General features: G+C 35.4%; 2 protein-coding genes and 1 non-coding gene across 7 annotated transcripts; 2 read left to right on the plus strand and 1 right to left on the minus strand.

The window, feature by feature from the left end:
* Window positions 1-4620: 4620 nt before the first annotated feature.
* Window positions 4621-12682, plus strand: LOC142611753 (monosaccharide-sensing protein 2-like). Of its 5 annotated transcripts, none has more exons than XM_075783903.1 (7): window positions 4621-4767; window positions 5006-5143; window positions 5759-5876; window positions 6159-6719; window positions 9552-10498; window positions 11382-11569; window positions 11879-12682. In XM_075783903.1, the coding sequence occupies exons 3-7, from the start codon at window positions 5798-5800 to the stop codon at window positions 12321-12323; spliced, it is 2220 nt and encodes a 739-aa protein (XP_075640018.1). In that variant the 5' UTR covers window positions 4621-4767; window positions 5006-5143; window positions 5759-5797; the 3' UTR covers window positions 12324-12682. The 5 variants fall into 5 exon arrangements, with proteins under 5 accessions (XP_075640018.1, XP_075640024.1, XP_075639994.1 ...); XM_075783909.1 differs by having other exon boundaries at window positions 5006-5119; XM_075783879.1 differs by having other exon boundaries at window positions 4622-4767; window positions 5006-5445.
* A 2058-nt stretch (window positions 12683-14740) lies between these two features.
* LOC142643919 (protein MULTIPLE CHLOROPLAST DIVISION SITE 1) lies at window positions 14741-17397 on the minus strand. Its single transcript, XM_075818633.1, has 5 exons — window positions 17220-17397; window positions 16883-17125; window positions 16580-16746; window positions 16115-16502; window positions 14741-15160 (listed from the first exon to the last, which is right to left on the minus strand). The coding sequence occupies exons 1-5, from the start codon at window positions 17262-17264 to the stop codon at window positions 14957-14959; spliced, it is 1047 nt and encodes a 348-aa protein (XP_075674748.1). The 5' UTR covers window positions 17265-17397; the 3' UTR covers window positions 14741-14956.
* Window positions 17398-17484: 87 nt separating this feature from the next.
* Window positions 17485-17556, plus strand: TRNAW-CCA (transfer RNA tryptophan (anticodon CCA)). The gene has a single exon. It is a non-coding gene; the product is annotated as a tRNA-Trp (tRNA).
* The last annotated feature ends 911 nt before the right edge of the window (window positions 17557-18467 follow it).

The raw sequence follows: 18467 nt of genomic DNA on the forward strand, positions 1-18467 counted from the left end.
AAAAATATGACTGATAAGGTGATACTTGGACTTCCTTTTATTGCTACCTTGTACCCTTTCTTTGTTGAAGATGATGAAATTACTACTGATCATTTTGGTCAGAAAGTAAAGTTTACTTTGATTGTTATCCTGATCTTGCTTTTGCTTTGGATGATCCTAATATTGTTAAAGCTTTGACATTGAACATATTGACATCTGGTTATGATATGGATGAAGGCAGTAAGCCTTTGTTTTAAGATACCTTCTATGCTTGTTAAAAATATGACCGATAAGGTGATCTTTGGTTTGCCCTTCATTGCTACCTTGTACCCTTTCTTTGTTGAAAATGATGGAATTACTACTGATCCTTTCAGACAGAAAGTAAAATTCAAATTTTGTCCAAAGTTTGAAATTGATGCTAATAATGTTTTTAATCTAATTCATGCTAAGGAGAAACATCTCAACTTCCTTAAACAAGAAGTTAGATACAAGAAAATTGTTGAACAACTTTCTGATAAATTATTGCAGTCCAAAATTGATAATTTTCAGAAAATCTTGGTGAATGATATTTGCTATGATGTTCCTAATGCTTTTTGGTATAGGAAGAAACATATTGATAATTTGACTCATGTCAAAGACTTTGATAAGAAACAAAGTAATCCTCCTCTTTGGTCTGATGTCCACACCTCTCCTAAACAATCCAAGACGCATTGTCTTGACATCCCTGTTGTTAACACTTTCAAAATCCATCACTCTCAGTCTGGAGTCTATATTGCACAACTAAATCATATTATTATTATTATATTATGGTTTTTGGCAAATGATTTCCAAAAGAATTTTATTAATAATATTTACTATCATCCTGGTATATAGCATAAACAATTACTCTCTCCGTCCCAGTTTGTTTGTCCTCTATTCCATTTTAGGATGTCCCTCTTGTTTCTAAAAATAAAATTAATTAATTTACTAATGTTCCTATTATACCCCTATTTTATTTTCAAAACTATTTGAAAAGAAAACTAACAAATATTTAAAAAATCAATCAAATTGGGTCACCTTTTTAGTTGCCCATTAAGAATAACTTTTTTTTAAAAAAGTTGATAAATTTATTTAAGGGTAATTTTGTAAACTTATACATTTTTATAAATAATATTCTCTTAAAAAGTTTGATTTTTTAAACAGAACAAACAAAGTAGGACAGATGGAGTAGATCAGAAAGCTAGTATCAACTCTTTTTCTTACCTTTTTCAAACTATACTTTTTTTAGCCATAATCTTTTTTACTTTTCACTTTCCATCATAGCTGCCTCCTCTTTATATTATTTGTATATATAATTTATGAATCTAGGATTACGAGTTTGTTTTTGTATTCTGACCTTTTCTTCAGGGTCCAATTGTCATTTACTTTTCTTTTAATGTCATTCATTTGATCAAAACAATAATTTTTCTTTCCTAATTGTCAAAGGATGTCTGTTTCCAACTTATAAGGTACTAGGTACTATGTTTATCTTGAATCTCAAAAAGGTGATAGGTATATATATTATAGCCATGCATCATTTAGATGGAGAATTAGAAATGGTAAACAAGAAATGTTAGGGATATAATCATTTTTCATGTCTGTTGATATGGTTTGGTGAAAGAAATTACATCACTTTCATGAGGGTCTAATCGTTATCAATTCTATTATGCACCAATTATAACTAAACACATATATTTGTGAGATACGTATGGAGCATGAGCTTAATTTATTATGAAAAGTATATCCAAGAGATCAAACAAGTTATTACAAAGCAAAAGATGGTTAAATAGACAAAGACGTGAAGTGGACATATCCACCAAGAGGTAAGTATAAAATAAACATGGACAGTGTGTTAATCAAGCCTCAAAATGAGACTAGATTAGTAGTGATAATCAGGAATGAAGGAGAAGAGTAGTTGCAGCTTTTAGTAAAAAGAAAAAAATTAATCATGGTAAATGATCATGCGGAAAAGGAGGCAAAGGTGGCATGAAGGGCAATAGCTTTTGCAAGGAGAGGAATATTTGAGATCATCAGTTTTATTATACACCAATCACAATATTGTTTTAATAAAGTTTGAAGAATGTTAGCAAGATAGACCTTGGGTTATGCAAGGTGTGATTGCTCTTAAATTAGCAAATTTAACTCCTCATTTATCAGACGGGCAAAGTGTATTTTTCTTCTAATATTTTTTATTTAACAAATTTTATAACATAAACAAACATATATGACCACTACAAAAAACGCATTTTTGAAACGTGGCTATAGACCCCCTTTTTTGTAGTGATCGTGGGACCTCCATCAAATTTTTGTGAGCGTGGATATGATTTAAGATTTCTTCCTTACTCTTTTGGTAAGTGTTACAAATTTCTATGACTAAAAAACTCTTAAATATCACATTTTCAATTTCGGGTTTCTAATTATAGTATACTGGAAACTAGTATTTTGGTTTGAACTAGTATATAAATTACATCAATTAGTTGAGCCAGCCAAGTCCTTGATTGGATAAATCTTTTTAGTCAATGAGCGTGCTTAAATTAGATATTATTTTGAAAGTGAATGATATACCTCACATTCTTTGAATACTATCTATGAATAAAAATTGTCAAAATCACCTAGTGAATGTATAGTGACTCAACTTAGAGAGAAGGTGGTATACCACTATCTAAACCTAGCGTGTCAAACCAAGATGACCGACAAAACTAAGAAAAAAAGAGAGGAAAGTAGTTGACAAGTGCATAACTTAGATAATTTGATCTGTCATTGTACACAATTCCAAATCCTTCTATTTATCTTTCTGACCAAGAACATGTTTCTTGACAATAGTCTATAAGATTATTTGGAAAAATTTTATTTGCATGTGGTTGTTAGTTACATACACTAGCTTGGGAAAAATGGGCATTTGCCCTAATTTACAAATTATACAGTAAGATTCTATCTCGACATTAGTAATGTTGAGTTTTATGCATATTTTGCTATTTAAATATATACATAAAACTCGATTGTGAAAATATCAAATTTTACATAAAACTCAATTTTGTTAAAATTGAGTTTAAAAAATAAGGATATTTTATTAAATATTTTCAAAGAGTTGGGTTCAAGTTACATCTGGTGTAACTCAAGCAATGTTGCACCACTCAACATTTTTTAATTGGATGCAAATATTGACAAATCCACCGCATTATTTTCGTATATTCTTCATGCTTGCAAAATTTCAAGGTGATCAAAGATTAATAGCCATGTCATCAGTCAATTGTTAAAATTCAAATTTTTGTATTTTAAAATAATGCGTAAAAGATGAGTTTATGAAACAAATAGTAAATAACATTTAATTGATATGAAAATTAGCATGCATGTTAAGAACATATAGAACATGTAATTCAACGGTTGAATTTCCAAAATATTAATTCAATAATAAGTTATTGGGTGGTATAACATTGCTTGGAGTTACACCACTCAACATTTTTTAATTGGATGCGAATATTGACAAATCCACCGTTAAATTACATTATCTTCATATATTCTTCATACTTGCAAAATTTTAAGGTAATCAAAGATTAATAGCTATATCCATCAATCAATTGTTAAAATTCAGATTTTTGTAGTTTAAAATAATGCATAAAAGATGAGTTTAAATAGCATCTGATTGATATGAAAATTGACATGCATGTTAATAACATATAGAACATGTAATTCCACGGTTGAATTTCCAAAATATTAATTCAATAACAAGTTATTAGGTGGTGTAATATTACTTAATTCAATAGAGACATTTTGTTACATAATTTGTAAATTAAAGCAAATATCTATTTTGCCTACCAACTTGTATATACTTCATCCCCCTCCAAAAAAGAAAAAGAAAAATGGTATATACTTTCGTACCCAAAGGTGAAAAATAACTGAAGAGAGTGAGATAAACATAGGTTGGACTTGGGCAGAATGAAATGTGGAAGCCTCACGGGTGTTTGGTTTGTATTTTTAAACAACTATTTTCAGTTTTTAAATAACATTTCACGTATTTCTATACATTTTTTTACCCACATATATTTTTACAAATATTTTTAAATAATAATTTTCAATTTTTAAACACGTACCAAACTTACTCTCAACCTCTAGGGTCTGGAAAATCGTGGCCACAACAACAACATATCTAATCAGAAACACGATAGTAGCTTTTTTTAACTAGTATTCTAAATTGGCTCAAAATACCGTGCACAACTCACGCAATTCTTTCGTTTGACATGCAAAAATAATATCATAATTTTTTTTTTTTCAAGTCTCTTTAGTGATGTACAAAACGGGTTTTGAGCATACAAATAATTTGCAAGCTGGACCTGGACTTTCATTACCGGCATTTACCGCCATCACTAATATTCATTTTCTTTGCAATACTGGAATACGTGTCTGACTTTTGCTATTTTGATTAATAAAAAGATTGGACAAACGGGATTTACAGAAAAAAAGGCAAAAATCGGTGCCTAAAAGATTGTCTGTATTACCATTGGCAAATGCAGAAAATGATTATACGTACAAAATGTCAAGTCACGGACCCATTACCAGGTACAATTTCCATCTTCTTCAATCTTCATAAATAATAATAATAATAATAATAATAATAGAAAGAAAAGAAAAGAAACAAAATCTACTAACTGTAATATAGTGGCTCTGGATCAGTTAAGACCGTTTGGAAGCCAAAGATTAGTAGGTTCCAGACTCAAACTCTGACACACACAAAGACTAACTTTTTCTCTCTCTCTATATGTCTCTCAAAAGGTAAACTTTAAACTAAACCAAAAAAAAATATATATATATATATATTTTTAGTTCATAAACTTGCTTATGGAAAAGCTATAGACTTTTTATTTTTTGGGTATATTCATATATTTTTATTAGGATTTTCTCACATTCTTGACAGATGTTCTTGTATTCTGTTCATTATGTTTTATTGTCTGAAAATACAAAGGTTTTTCTAGTTCTAAGGTCTAAATGAATTTGAATCTGTCTTTGCCAGGAGAGCCCAATATTTGTGTGAGTATTGATGAGTCAGCACTGGAGTGAGAGTGGGTCAGAGAGCAAAGAGTTGAACTTGCAAGGGCTTTGAAGGGTTGTTGGCAAAGCTGCCGAAGTACTTGTCTTCCTCTTCTTGAAAGTTGAGCTCCATCTGGGAAATTAATATTTTTCTATCTATTATTACAGCAATATCTTTTGTCCCCATACACAGATTCCATTCAAGAACTCAGTTTGTTCACAGAGCTAATGGTATTTGTATCTATTTTTTCCTTATATGCTAGGAAAGATTAGAGTGGCACAAAGCTGTACTCTTTAACGGTTACTCCTCTCTCTCTTTCTTCCAAATTGCCCCTTTTTCTTCTTAGTCTTGGGGATATTCCAAAATCACTCCATTTCTCTCTCTCTCTCTCTCTCTCTAAAGCCTGGCCTGTTTCCTACTTGGTAAGGAATTAGATTGATCTGAATTTTCGTGTTGCTGATGTTGATTGATGGGTGTTCTAGTTTATTCTTTAATGTTCTTTATTAAATGGTTACTATTGATTTGGGATGTGGGTGTGCTGGCATTTTGAATTTATATAAATTTATGGTTGTCATGTACTCTGCTTATGGCCTTGACTTCTGGGACATGGGAATGCAATCCCATTGGCTCTCTTGTAGTGAGAAGGGGTTGCTGATGAGTGTATTAGATCTGGTTCAGTGTTGGGAATGGTTGGTTGTTTAATTTATGTGATCTGGGTTTTTCTATCTGTCACAGGTTAGTCCTAGATTGGGGATTTGATTCATTGGTGTAAAGATGAAGGGAGCTGTGCTAGTGGCTGTAGCTGCTGCAATTGGTAACTTTTTGCAAGGATGGGATAATGCTACAATTGCTGGTACTTCCTGAATTTATTTGGTTTCTATATTTTTTTGAATGTGAATCTAGAAAGCTTCCTTCCTTAATTCATGTTTTGAGAGTTAGGTGTGCAATGAAATTTAACTTAACTGGAATTTACTATTGATGGTAGTTGAATTTGTTTTATGGTCTCCAAACATTGCATTTTGTTCTGTTTCTTTGTATTCTTTTCAATTTGGTCCCCATTTGGTGCTGAATGCCCTCATTCAAATGCTTAACTGTGAAAAGGTATGCTTCTGATATCTGAATTGTTTATCTTAAGGGGCTATTGTTTACATAACGGACGACCTTGATTTGCAAACTACCGTAGAAGGGCTTGTGGTGGCTATGTCACTCATTGGAGCCACAGTTATTACAACATTCTCAGGACCTGTATCTGATTGGCTTGGTCGGCGTCCAATGCTTATAATCTCATCAGTGCTCTACTTTATAAGTGGTTTGGTAATGTTGTGGTCACCCAACGTCTATGTCCTATTATTAGCAAGGCTTTTAGATGGATTTGGAATTGGTCTTGCAGTTACTCTTGCCCCGGTGTATATATCTGAGACTGCCCCACCAGAGATAAGGGGTCAGTTAAATACTCTTCCACAATTCACAGGTTCAGGTGGTATGTTTTTATCATATTGTATGGTTTTTGGGATGTCACTGACGACCTCACCCAGCTGGAGGATGATGCTTGGAATTCTTTCCATTCCCTCTTTCCTATATTTTGTACTAGCAGTATTTTACTTGCCTGAATCTCCTCGGTGGCTTGTGAGTAAAGGAAAGATGACTCAGGCGGAAAAGGTTCTCCAGAGATTGCGTGGCAGAGAAGATGTTTCAGGTTCTTTCTTTATTGCAAGTTAATAATTTGTAGTTGAAGGCCCCCCTGCTTGTTTTTGTGGATCCACTTGGTTGCCTACACTCTGATGTTGAATCATGAATGGTGTGCATAATCATCTCAAATTATTTTTCATATAACCAGTTCATGCAAGATTGATCATTCAATTAAAGATAACAAAGGCTTTATACATTTTCTTTAGTTGGCATTCAAAGAGTTCCAAAATATTGCTTTCAACATTAGTGATTTGAGAATTTGTAAATAAGGTTTGCTTCTTATAAATGGGTCATTGTTGTTTACCATCAGTTGTATTTATGGACTTGATGCCTAAAATTGTCAGTAAGCCACACGATCCTCATGTGCCCTAAACAGGATCTTGCACAACACAAAAGTTGAAGACCTTAAGAGGGGTACCGGCGTGATACCGGCGTGATACCGGCCAAATACCCTCTGACAGTCAAGTTAGAGAATTTCTCACAACTTTAGAGTGCCAGAGCTAGGGTGAATTATGCGTACCTTGGTTTGTGAGGGTTTTGGGGTTTTTATAGTAGTGTAGGGCCGAAATCCATTCCTTGGTCCAGAAGTTCTTTCCTTATAGGAGAGAACCTCTTTAATCCACGTATCTTCTGGAATCCTTTCCTTATAGGAGTCTTCTTGATTAGGGATAAGCGTGGGGTGCAAGATATTTCCTTATACACACATGCATGGAAACCAAGCAAGGCCACGTCAGACTTGTCAGAGATTCATAGATCCCCTTCAGCTTATTGCCTTCAGCTTATGCTTTTAACTTACTGTCATCAGCTTACTGTCTTCAGTTTATCCTCTTCAGCTTACTGTCTTCAGCTTATCATTTTCAGCCTATTGCTGTATTCAGCTTACTATGCCCAAGATGCAGTCATCAGGTATGGGGTGGAGTCGTAGACTTTACAACAAGGTTGTCTCTCATGAGTGAAGCTGACGACTTTATTTATGATTACCGCCTTGTGCCTTGTCACGGGTGAGCATGAGTATTACAAAATTACCCTTATCAGCAACCCCCTACTCCATAGCCTCGTCAGCTAAAGCTGCCGGGTTATGAAGATGGAGTTAGTTTTATAGATCTTATTATTAATTATTACTTATTCAGAGAAAAGAAAGGTCATTTATGGGTGATTCCTTGAGCAGCCTTTATTAAATGATTGGGCACGTGGCATGAGCTAATTGGCCCCATTTCTGGACGAGTATGTCGCTTCGTCTTTCGTGCCTTTTCTGTCTATATATATATATATCTCCCTCCCTCTCCTCATTTCTCCTATTTCATCTTTGTTGATTGTGAGAGTGAACTCATCATTTTGATTTTTCTTACGCCTGTCAACTTGGTGGTTTCATCATTTTTGCGTGCCATCTGCTTACTAAGACTGCCATCCCTCAAGGAGCCGTCTGCTAATCAAGTAAGCCCTTTTACCTTTGTTTTCGTTATTCTAGTTAGTCGTTAATCTCAGAGAGATCGTCAACTTAGGTTCTTAGAATACCTCTGTCGCTTGTAGGTAAATAGATGTCTATAGAAGCTACGAGTGAGCAGTCATCAGTCTGTGATGGAGCGGGCTATGATGAAGTTTTCCCGTCAGGTCATGAGCCCGAGGAGGGCTTCTCAGGGTCGTCAGAGAGGGAGCCGTCCGCCCATTCTCCTAACGAGGGAGAGGAAGTAAAGGGTGACGGCGGTGATGATGAGGGAGGAGAGGTTGAAGTGAACACGAGTGAAGATGACGGGGGCGATGAGGGAGCTCTTGAGGAAGGAAGCTCTGGGAGCCCTGGTGATGGTCACACTCGTCCTTTTATTCTCCCCAAAATCTGGATAGTGAATGACTTTTATCTGACAATGGCGACCAAAATATTCAATGGCTTAAGGGACCGTTTCCAAATTCCTAATAATATCCGAATCCGTCTACCTGGGAAGTATGAGAAATGCTACTCTGGTAAGACCACGGACATCGGCATGTATCATGCCATGTTCTCGGCTGGATTGAGGCTTCCTTTGAAGGCACTACACCATCAGTTGGCCACCTACCTTGGTCTGTCCATTAGTCAAATTGCTGATGAGAAATAGATGCATAATAATGAATTTTATGCTATCATTTTGAATCTAAAGTGACAGAATTAGGAATAGTAACTTAAAAAAGAAGTCCCTCAAGATCCTTATTAAAAAAATGTTTACATGCAACTGATTCATAAATATCTCAAACTCTCTCCTTACATTCAAGATGCACAAGATTGTCAAAAATATGTTAAATTTTATAAATTGACTGTCTTAACATATTATGTTTGTTAAAATTGGAACCATTGAGGTCAATGTGGAAATTTTTTGGGATATGTTACAAAAGTTATGGCATTATCAGATAAACAGCAGAGAACAGGATTCTTCTAGAACTTTCCAAGAGATTTTCCATAAATCCAATGGTTGGAAGGCATAAAATCATTATTTTCTGAACGGAAGAGAGTTTGATATTGACTATGACCTAAAGAAGCAATCTTAAATGAGCTTATGTGCTTGTACCATAACCATGTCCAAGATAGTCATCGTTTGGCACAATATGTTGTCTCTTTCCTCCATTGTTAAATGAGTAACTTTTTTCCCCCTCCTCTTTTTCTCCTTACATTGTGTTCCATATAAACATCCCAGTTACTGTGTTTACTGTTAAAGAAAAAAAATTGAGCCTTGCTTGTTATGCATCATATTGCATTAAAATCTATGAAAACAGAAGTTTCAGGGCTATCTGAAACATTCTTTATGATATAATTTAATTGTCTCTGACTAATTTATCATACTGATCTTGCTGAGGCATCTTTGAACCACAGGTGAGATGGCTTTGCTGGTTGAAGGTCTTGGACTTGGGGGCGAAACATCTATAGAAGAATACATAATAGGCCCTGCTGATGAACTTGCTGATGGTCAGGAGCCAACTGCTGATAAAGACACAATCAGATTATACGGACCTGAAGAAGGCCTCCAATGGGATGCCAAACCTGTCACTGGACAGAGTTCACTTGGCCTTGCCTCCCGCCAGGGAAGCATGGTGAACCAAAGTGTGCCACTCATGGACCCTCTTGTGACTCTGTTTGGTAGTGTCCATGAAAATCTCCCTGAGTCAGGAAGTACGCGTAGCATGCTTTTTCCTAATTTTGGCAGCATGTTCAGCACTGCAGAGCCACCAGTTAAAACTGATCGCTGGGATGAAGAGAGCCAGCATAGAGAAGGTGAGGATTACATGTCAGAGGCTGCTGGGGAAGACTCTGATGACAATCTACATAGTCCGTTGATCTCTCGTCAAACAACCAGCTTGGAAAAGGACATGGTCCCCCCTACTTCCCATGGCAGTGTACTGAGCATGAGGCGCCACAGCAGTCTTATGCAAGGAACAGGGGAAACAGTTAGTAGTACAGGTATTGGTGGTGGCTGGCAGTTGGCATGGCAATGGACTGAGAGAGAAGGTGAGGATGGAAAGAAGGAAGGAGGATTTAAAAGGATTTATTTGCATCAGGAGGGAGGTCCTGGAACCCGACGTGGGTCCCTTGTTTCACTTGCTGGCGGAGATGTTCCAGCAGAAGGCGAGTATATCCAGGCTGCTGCTCTAGTAAGCCAGCCTGCTCTTTATACCAAGGAGCTTATGGAGCAGCATCCAGTTGGACCAGCAATGGTCCACCCAGCTGAAACTGCTTCAAAAGGACCAATTTGGGCTGCTCTTCTTCAACCAGGGGTTAAGCGTGCATTGTTTGTCGGAATTGGAATTCAGTTACTTCAGCAGGTAGTACTTGTTTATATATAATTTATTTTTATTGCTCTACTTAATCTTTAATTGATTAACACTGTTCTGATCCATGTGAATGGATTACTCTAGTTTCTTTCTCGTGCTTCTTCTTTTGAAACCCTTTCTTTTCTCTTGTCAGTTCTTTCATGATGATTTACCCATTTGTAAACTGCTTGAGAGGCCCAATCTGGGCTAGTCCTCTCAAACCAGTAGTTAAGCATGTGGTTTATGATAGGTCGGAATACAGGTGTCTTTTGCAGGTTGTAATTGGATATCTGTTATGATTAACTTATATTTCTCTACTACCTTTTAAAAATTATATTTCTCTTCTACTTTTGCTCCTGGTAAGTCAATGTAAAAGCTGTGACCCAGTTGGCACAGATTCAGTTCATGCATGTCTTTTGAATTAATTTCATTCTTTTTCTTCTATTTTTAAGATCCTCTCTTTCATGTTTCCTGATTGGGGTCCCTGTATCTTAAATTTAAAGTGGTGGTTTCCACTTTTCAAGTCACAAAATCTTTGGAAGGTACAGAGAATTTGACCTAAGTCATTCTTAAACCTACCATAACCATTGAGCTCTTACCACTTTGAATTTTTTTCAATTTGGATATAGCTAAAGAATCATTATGCAGAAACTTTCTAAAGAAATGATGGTTATGAACTAAATTTCATCCGTGGCATCCATGCAGTTGCTGTTCTACTCACATTTTGCCTTATTTTTTTCTCATTTCTTCCTTAGTTTCCTTTAACTCGTTGAATTTTGTATTCAAAATTTGGGAATTCTTCTTCTTGTTTTCCTTGCATGAAAATTCTCTGTTTGGTCAATTGAGTTATAATGATTTACATAATAACTAAGTTTTTTTCTATATGCGTGTGCAGTTTTCTGGAATAAATGGGGTTCTCTACTACACTCCTCAAATTCTAGAAGATGCAGGTGTTGAAGTACTTCTTGCAGACTTGGGCCTTAGTTCAGAGTCTGCATCATTCCTTATTAGTGCAGTCACAACCTTGTTGATGCTTCCTTGTATTGTTTTAGGCATGAGGCTCATGGATACTGCTGGCAGAAGGTGAATGAATTACTTTGTCACTTATTACTATGTTGGGAATCATTAAATCCAAGATCCTCTTTTTCTTACATGCTTAAATATTTTTCCTAAACAGTAACAGATAATGACACTCTTTTTATGCCTTATCTGTCTAGTTAGAGACAACTCAGTTTATTTGCTGAACTGCACTTGCTTGCATCCATATTTCTTATTGCCTTGCAGTTCTGTTATATACGTCCTTTTTACAATTCTAGGCATATGATAATTTTCATATGTAACTTTCGTGAATTATACTCTCATGATTAGAACTAATAAAACCCGTTACTGCAGGAAGCTATTGCTCACTACAATTCCAGTGCTGGTAGTGTCACTTATCATTCTAGTATTTTCCCAACTTGTCACAATAAGCACTGTTGTTAATGCAGCACTCTCAACCGCTTGTGTTGTGATCTATTTCTGCGTCTTTGTCACGGCCTATGGGCCAATTCCTAATATACTCTGCTCTGAGATCTTCCCTACAAGAGTCCGAGGCCTCTGCATTGCCATTTGTGCCCTGGTGTACTGGATTTCAGACATCATAGTCACTTACACATTGCCAGTACTGCTTGAAGTTGCAGGCCTTGGTGGTATCTTTGGCATTTACGCTGTTGTGTGTGTCATCTCCTGGATATTCATCTATTTAAAGGTTCCAGAAACAAAAGGCATGCCCCTCGAGGTCATTACTGAGATGTTTGCTGTTGGTGCTAGCCAAGCTGCTGCTGCGAAGAGCAAGTGATTGAATTCTTTCAACAGATTTAGCCACTTTTCGGCAGTATCAGCTGCTAAAGATGTCATTAATCTTCCGTTCTGAAATTTTTGCTTCTTGTGGTTGCATTAAGAATGAAAGTATTCTTCTGATTCAAACTCGTTGAAAAAATTTTGCCTTATAGTATGATTATTTATTGGAGACTTCTAATAAAGAGCATAGCTGATATAGTTCGATGTCCGTTGGTAGCCAACCTGGTCTTTCATGTACTAATAGTGATACCACTTCATCCCACTCCCACCTCTATGGATGATTTGGACCTCTACGGATCTGTTAAAAGTTTCGGTTACATGTTATATCAATTTGATACAGATACTTTTTTTTTTCTTCATGTTTTTTAAATCAGCTAGTTTCGTTATGGATTAAATTTGCGACACTTTCAAAATACTAGTGGATGTCCTGCGCGATGCGCGTGTTCGTTATTAATTATTTTGTAATACTCATGTGTTAAATGTTTGAAAAATTAATTTCGATGATTTAGTATACGTCACTAAAATAATGAATGAAAAAAAAATTGTAATACAATATTTTCATTAGTAACCATAATTAATTAGACTCTAAAAAAGCCACTATATGCTCTTTTTTGTTTGATCAGGTGTACATGTATATTTAATTCTTACATTTGACCGTTTTCAATATAAATTTTTTTATTATTTCCTTTTCTTTTTTTAAAAGTATTTTTTAAAAAAGAAAACACGTGAACTTTTGAAGGTTAAACATCTCAAATTTAATGTTTATAATTTCTAATTCGCAAAACTAAATATACATGCCAAGAGATTAAAAATAAAACAATATAATTGAATAGGGAAATATAAATTTACACTACTTTATATATTATGTTTAATTTTACTTATATCTGAGTACCTTAATCACTTATAAAAATTAAACACTTTCCAAAAATATAAATAAAAACAAAAAACTCATATCTTTTAGAAACCCCATTTGTTGTAAAAGCATTGTATCAAGCTTTGATAGTGTTGTTAAGAAGTGTAGATCATATACAATTGAAACCAAAGCCAATTTCATACTCTTTTTTACACTAATTCCTCACTCTTTGTCTCTCTATCTCTCCAGTTCTATTTTTCTTTTGGCCTTTTGATATTTTGTGAAACTGGAATATATAAAAGAACATGAAAACTAACATTGAACGGAGAACACCTTTCATTTATTAAATTAATGAATTTAAAAGTGGAAGAGTTCGAGAAGTTAGAAAAGGGAGTAGAACCAAATATTTTAATTTTTCGCATTTATGGCTTAAACTAATCATTGAAAAGAAGATTAAAGATGAAAGACTAAACGAAAAAATGCTCATACAAAACGCCACATGACAGAACCTCATGCACTTTTGCATGAGGTCTCTGCTTTTATATATATATATATATTGATGTGACTCATCTGAGTTTAACCGGTTGAACATCAACCCCCCTGGCCTAAGCATTTGTAATTAGGAATCTGGGTTAACAACCATCAAGCATTAGATAGTACTCTCTTTCTTGAGGAATGTTGGATTTTCTATTTACCTTTTGTGTTTAAATTTTCTTTCTAGAATTAGCTAGATTTTCACCCAAGGATGACATGTTCTCAAAAAATCAATGGCATTTTTATCAACATTTCCTGATATTCACTCTCTCTCTCTCTCTCTCTCTCTCTCTCTCTCTCTTAACTTATAGAGGAACATTTAATCTCATTGAACTCCAACCTCATCTTCCCTTCTAATGGTCTGTTTCAAATCTGCTTATTTTACTGAAATTGAAAACTTTTGGCTGAAAGTACGGTAGATAAAGATAAAAGTTAGCTAAAATAGTACAATATGACTCATAAATAGTATCAAAAAGTGTAGTGTAACTCATGAATAGTAGTAAAAATAAACTGAATAGTAAAATAAATTGGCAAAAATAATTTTTGCCAAACATACACTAAAAGAAACAATTCCATCATATGCCGAAGGAAACATATTTGATGAAAATAATATGTATCAACCATTCAACCTGACACAATAGTCAGGTAGAAATTATGGATTTGGTTGAATCTTCATTTTGGCGTCTTCATCACCCAAATGACTAAAAAAGGTTTCAATAGTTAAATTAGTTCAAATCCAACTATTTCACACATTCACCACCTACTAGCATGAAAAAGTTATCTCATGAGATTAGCCTACAAAGCACCCCGCTCTCACATTTGGTGGGCCCCCAGACGTGTGATCCACATGGGAGAGGTGTGCTCCATACACCGGTCTCATAAGATAGTTTTTCCATCAGTACACACAAATATATGAGAGAGAGAGAGAGAGAGAGAGAGAGAGATTTATATGCAGCCAATACAAAAACCATGTGTACAACAACATATTTTATGCAGTAAGGCTATCTATGGAAAAACATTGCAATCTACGTAGAATAAACTGAAATAAGTAGACTTTCTATTTAAATCCAGCCTTCGCTTTTCAAGTTGAATATCAGAGATGGACGTTGTTAAAATTCAAAATTTAGAAGCAAATTCATACCAACAACTGGATATGTATTTTGTAAAACTCAGGAATCCCATGTTTGCTGCAGAACAAGTCTCTTTGACAGATGACAGTAGCATTCCTAGAAGCCAGATTTAACTTATAGTTTCTGTGTTTCCTCTGAGGATGAATTGCTTTCAACTGAAATTGGGGCAGGATCTGATGTGGGGGGCATAGAGTCACTGGTTTGATTATTAAAGGAACTCTGTTCTACTTGCTCACGAGACCTTGGATGTTCCTTGAATGGTCTCTCAAAATCCTTAGCATTTCTGGGATCTATCATTAAATTGTTGAGTTTTTGCTCCTGCAAACAAAAAAGATTTTTCAGAGAGCAATATGGGGGTGACATTTTATGCCATAAAGTCCTAGTAATCAACTCCTTGTCAATTTCAAGTATGCAAAAACATGACTTAGAATAAATACAATTTCATTCAAGTTCCTAGGCTAATTAAACAATTTCTATTCCTTGGTCAATTATACAAATGGATGGATGCAGGGTAGATAGAGCCGTAAGTTGAGATAGCTGCATGGAAACATGCTTAGACTTAGAAAGAAAAAATTGCCTAAGGTAGTAAGGTGTCAAGGTTAAAACAACCTATTTCAACCACCTTGTCGATAGAAGGCGCCAGCTTGGAAAATATAAGCACTAAGTAAGATACATTTATGGAACTCTAGCCTGAAACATGGATCCATTACTAATTGCAATTACTCAAACCAGCGTAAGCCTCACTTCAGGAGAAAGTTAATGACACGAAGGATTCAATTATCCCAGCACAACAGATTTGAAAACATCTCACAGTTGTTTGATTTATGATAGTTGTTTGATTTATGATAGTTCTGCCGGAACCAAAACGTCATGCCTTGATATGAAGGCATCACTGTTGGCATCGACATTGGTGTTAAGAATCCAACCCCAATCAGATGAGTTAAATATGGGAACTGTTATATCTCCTGTTTTTGGCAACATCATCTACATGTAAAACTAAACTCAACAGAGTCTTCAGCCAGACTTAAGGTTGGCTACAAGTACCCCAATTTTGTAGGACCAGATATGGTAATGGCCATTTTGGCCCTACCTTGATATCGTTCAACTACATCAAGGTCTGCAAATTCCAAGACACTGGATGTTATATTCAAATGCAATATGAAGAAATTCTCTCTAATAAAAGTGGTGCCTGTTATAAAGCTATTGTGCATGGAGATGTTTCCCCCCGTTTCTAGTAGTAAACATAGTTGCATCTCAGTACTTGGTACTTACACTTTGTAGTGCTTCAAGCTTTCTCTGCATTGCCTCATGCTCAGCTTTAATACGAAATGGAACACCATGCTTCTGATAAACATTATTCTGTGCCAAGTCTTCATCAATGTCACTAGCTGTCGTTGCAAAAGGATGATTAGCAGGAATCCACCGAATTGTATCAGGATCAACATCAGCAGGTACCGATTCCCCTTCTTTAAGGAACACTGTCGGCCTCTTCCACTGGTATGCCCGTGACCTCCTTTTTTGATGGATGGCTTGTTCCTCTTCTGTCAGAGTAACTGGGGCTAAACGATAAACCTTTCCACACATTTCAACAGTCGAATTGCTCTTCCCAACCTTCACCATTGGATTATTGAACGGGTCTTCATACATGAGAGGCCTCGAGCTGCATCAAAAAGAGTATGTGATCACTAAAAACTCGGAAATCAAATCTAACACCGGGTTTAAGGATTGGGATCATACATGCCTCTTCTATCAGACCTCAGCTGCCCGCGTCTAACGAGATCAGCTACAGAACCAGGAGTTCTGTACCTCAACTTCCTCGCCGCATACACTCTTACAGCAATGACCAACAATGCAATTGCAATACATAACCCTATTGCGAGATTTCTCCCACCATATCTATTCATCTTAGACCAAAAAAAGAAATGCCCATAAATAAAAATTCATACATAGATAAAAATAACATAACATACAAATTTACTCACTATATTCAAAAGCAACAACTTTGTTGTAACGAAAAAAGAAAAAAGAAATCTTTTTTACCACGAAAACGAGGGGAGGGAAAGAGTTGATTGTTCCGTGCAATTTGGAGAGTTGGTCTTTTACAGCGACGGTGATTGTCTGAGTCTTAACCGCCGGTTCATCTGGGTCACTCGGCGAACCGGAATTGGCTCCCAGTACAAATTTCCGGTTCAGCTGCTTGTTACTACTACTTATGAAACGAAATTCCGGTCTGAGTTTCATAAAATTCAAATGGGTCTGATGCTTTGAAACCCAAATTGAAGGCTACAATAACCAAATTTAAATAGAAATAATTAAACCCTGAAATATCTGTAAATACTAGATAATAAGGCAATGCATGAAACAGAAAGAGAAATACCTGGAAAGAAATGGGATGGAGTTGAAGAGTCCAAATTGGTGCCATTTAGGATTGTTGATTTGGAATTCGAAGATCTCACACATATATAATGTGTTTGGGTCTTTTGTGAAGATTACAGAACCCACTCAGCTCCAGGAGGAGTTGGTTCTTCCTTCTTCCTGTGTTTGAGACTAGACTTGAGAGGGTCGCATTAACGGAAAACAGATATCATATACTCCAAAACCTATGGATTAAGTATTAAATATTTGTGCTAACTACCAGTTGTGGATCCGTGGCGCAATGGTAGCGCGTCTGACTCCAGATCAGAAGGTTGCGTGTTCGATTCACGTCGGGTTCAATTCCCATTTTATTTTATTTTTTTTTTATAAAACAACGTCGTATTCTGTTGGAGTCCAAGCGACGTCGTATTCTATTGGGGAAATGAGAAGTTTCAATTTCCAAGCCCAATTGAAACAGAAAGTTACAGATTTTTTTACTCATCAGTAAAAGCCCAAAGTAGTTTTCTTCTAGCATACTATGGCCCATGTGAAAGCAAGAAATCTTAGCACGACCAAAGTTTCCCAGTAATTTGATATATACCTTTTAACTGAAAGATAAATTACACCCTCCAAAGTCCTTGGTAGTAGTAATTTGTTCCTATAAAAAAATTTTAGTAATTTGATACATAGTCTTTTACTAAAATAGAAATTACACCCTTAATGAATTTGATTTTTTTTTTAATTTGATTTTAATCCATAATATATAGAATCTTTTATTTGAATGCCCAACATTTAAGACTGTTTCGCAATATTTTCAATTTATCCAATCTTATTTTAACATACCACGTTAGTAAATAAAAAATATTCTTCTAAAAAAAAATATTATAGTAAATAAAAATAAGCATTTAAGCAAAAAATTAAAAATAAAAATAAATAACAACAACAACAAAATTCAGCTGGCAATCCCACCCTTCTCTCTCTTTGCCACCCCGTTTTTCAACTTCAAATGTAGGAGATCTTACTATCCACTGCTCCATTATTGTTTACTATTTTTCATTGGACACTTCTCTCATATCTTAACTTAGCAAAAAACAATCCCTTGTCACTCGTTCCATTATCAAGGCTAAGTATAGTGCTCTCACTATGAACTCTTCTGGCTCCATTATGGGTGCTTCTCAAACCATCAACACTCTTGTTCATTATGAAAATCAAAGTGCTATCCATGTTGTCTAGAATGATGTCTTTCATGAGCACTCTAAGCACATTGAGA

The sequence above is a fragment of the Castanea sativa genome, chromosome 1, assembly GCF_040712315.1.
Source record: "Castanea sativa cultivar Marrone di Chiusa Pesio chromosome 1, ASM4071231v1".
Classification (NCBI taxonomy): domain Eukaryota; kingdom Viridiplantae; phylum Streptophyta; class Magnoliopsida; order Fagales; family Fagaceae; genus Castanea; species Castanea sativa.

Excerpts from the sequence above, each read along its gene's own strand:
- LOC142611753 (XM_075783903.1), top strand. The coding sequence starts at position 5,798 with ATGAAGGGAGCTGTGCTAGTGGCTGTAGCTGCTGCAATTGGTAACTTT. Across the intron at positions 5,877-6,158 it reads GGATAATGCTACAATTGCTG|GGGCTATTGTTTACATAACG; the intron begins GTACTTCCTGAA and ends GTTTATCTTAAG. Across the intron at positions 6,720-9,551 it reads TGGCAGAGAAGATGTTTCAG|GTGAGATGGCTTTGCTGGTT; the intron begins GTTCTTTCTTTA and ends TTTGAACCACAG.
- LOC142643919 (XM_075818633.1), bottom strand. The coding sequence starts at position 17,264 with ATGGCACCAATTTGGACTCTTCAACTCCATCCCATTTCTTTCCAG. Across the intron at positions 16,747-16,882 it reads TCCCTCCCCTCGTTTTCGTG|ATGAATAGATATGGTGGGAG; the intron begins GTAAAAAAGATT and ends TTTTGGTCTAAG. Across the intron at positions 15,161-16,114 it reads AGCTTGAAGCACTACAAAGT|GAGCAAAAACTCAACAATTT; the intron begins GTAAGTACCAAG and ends TTTTGTTTGCAG.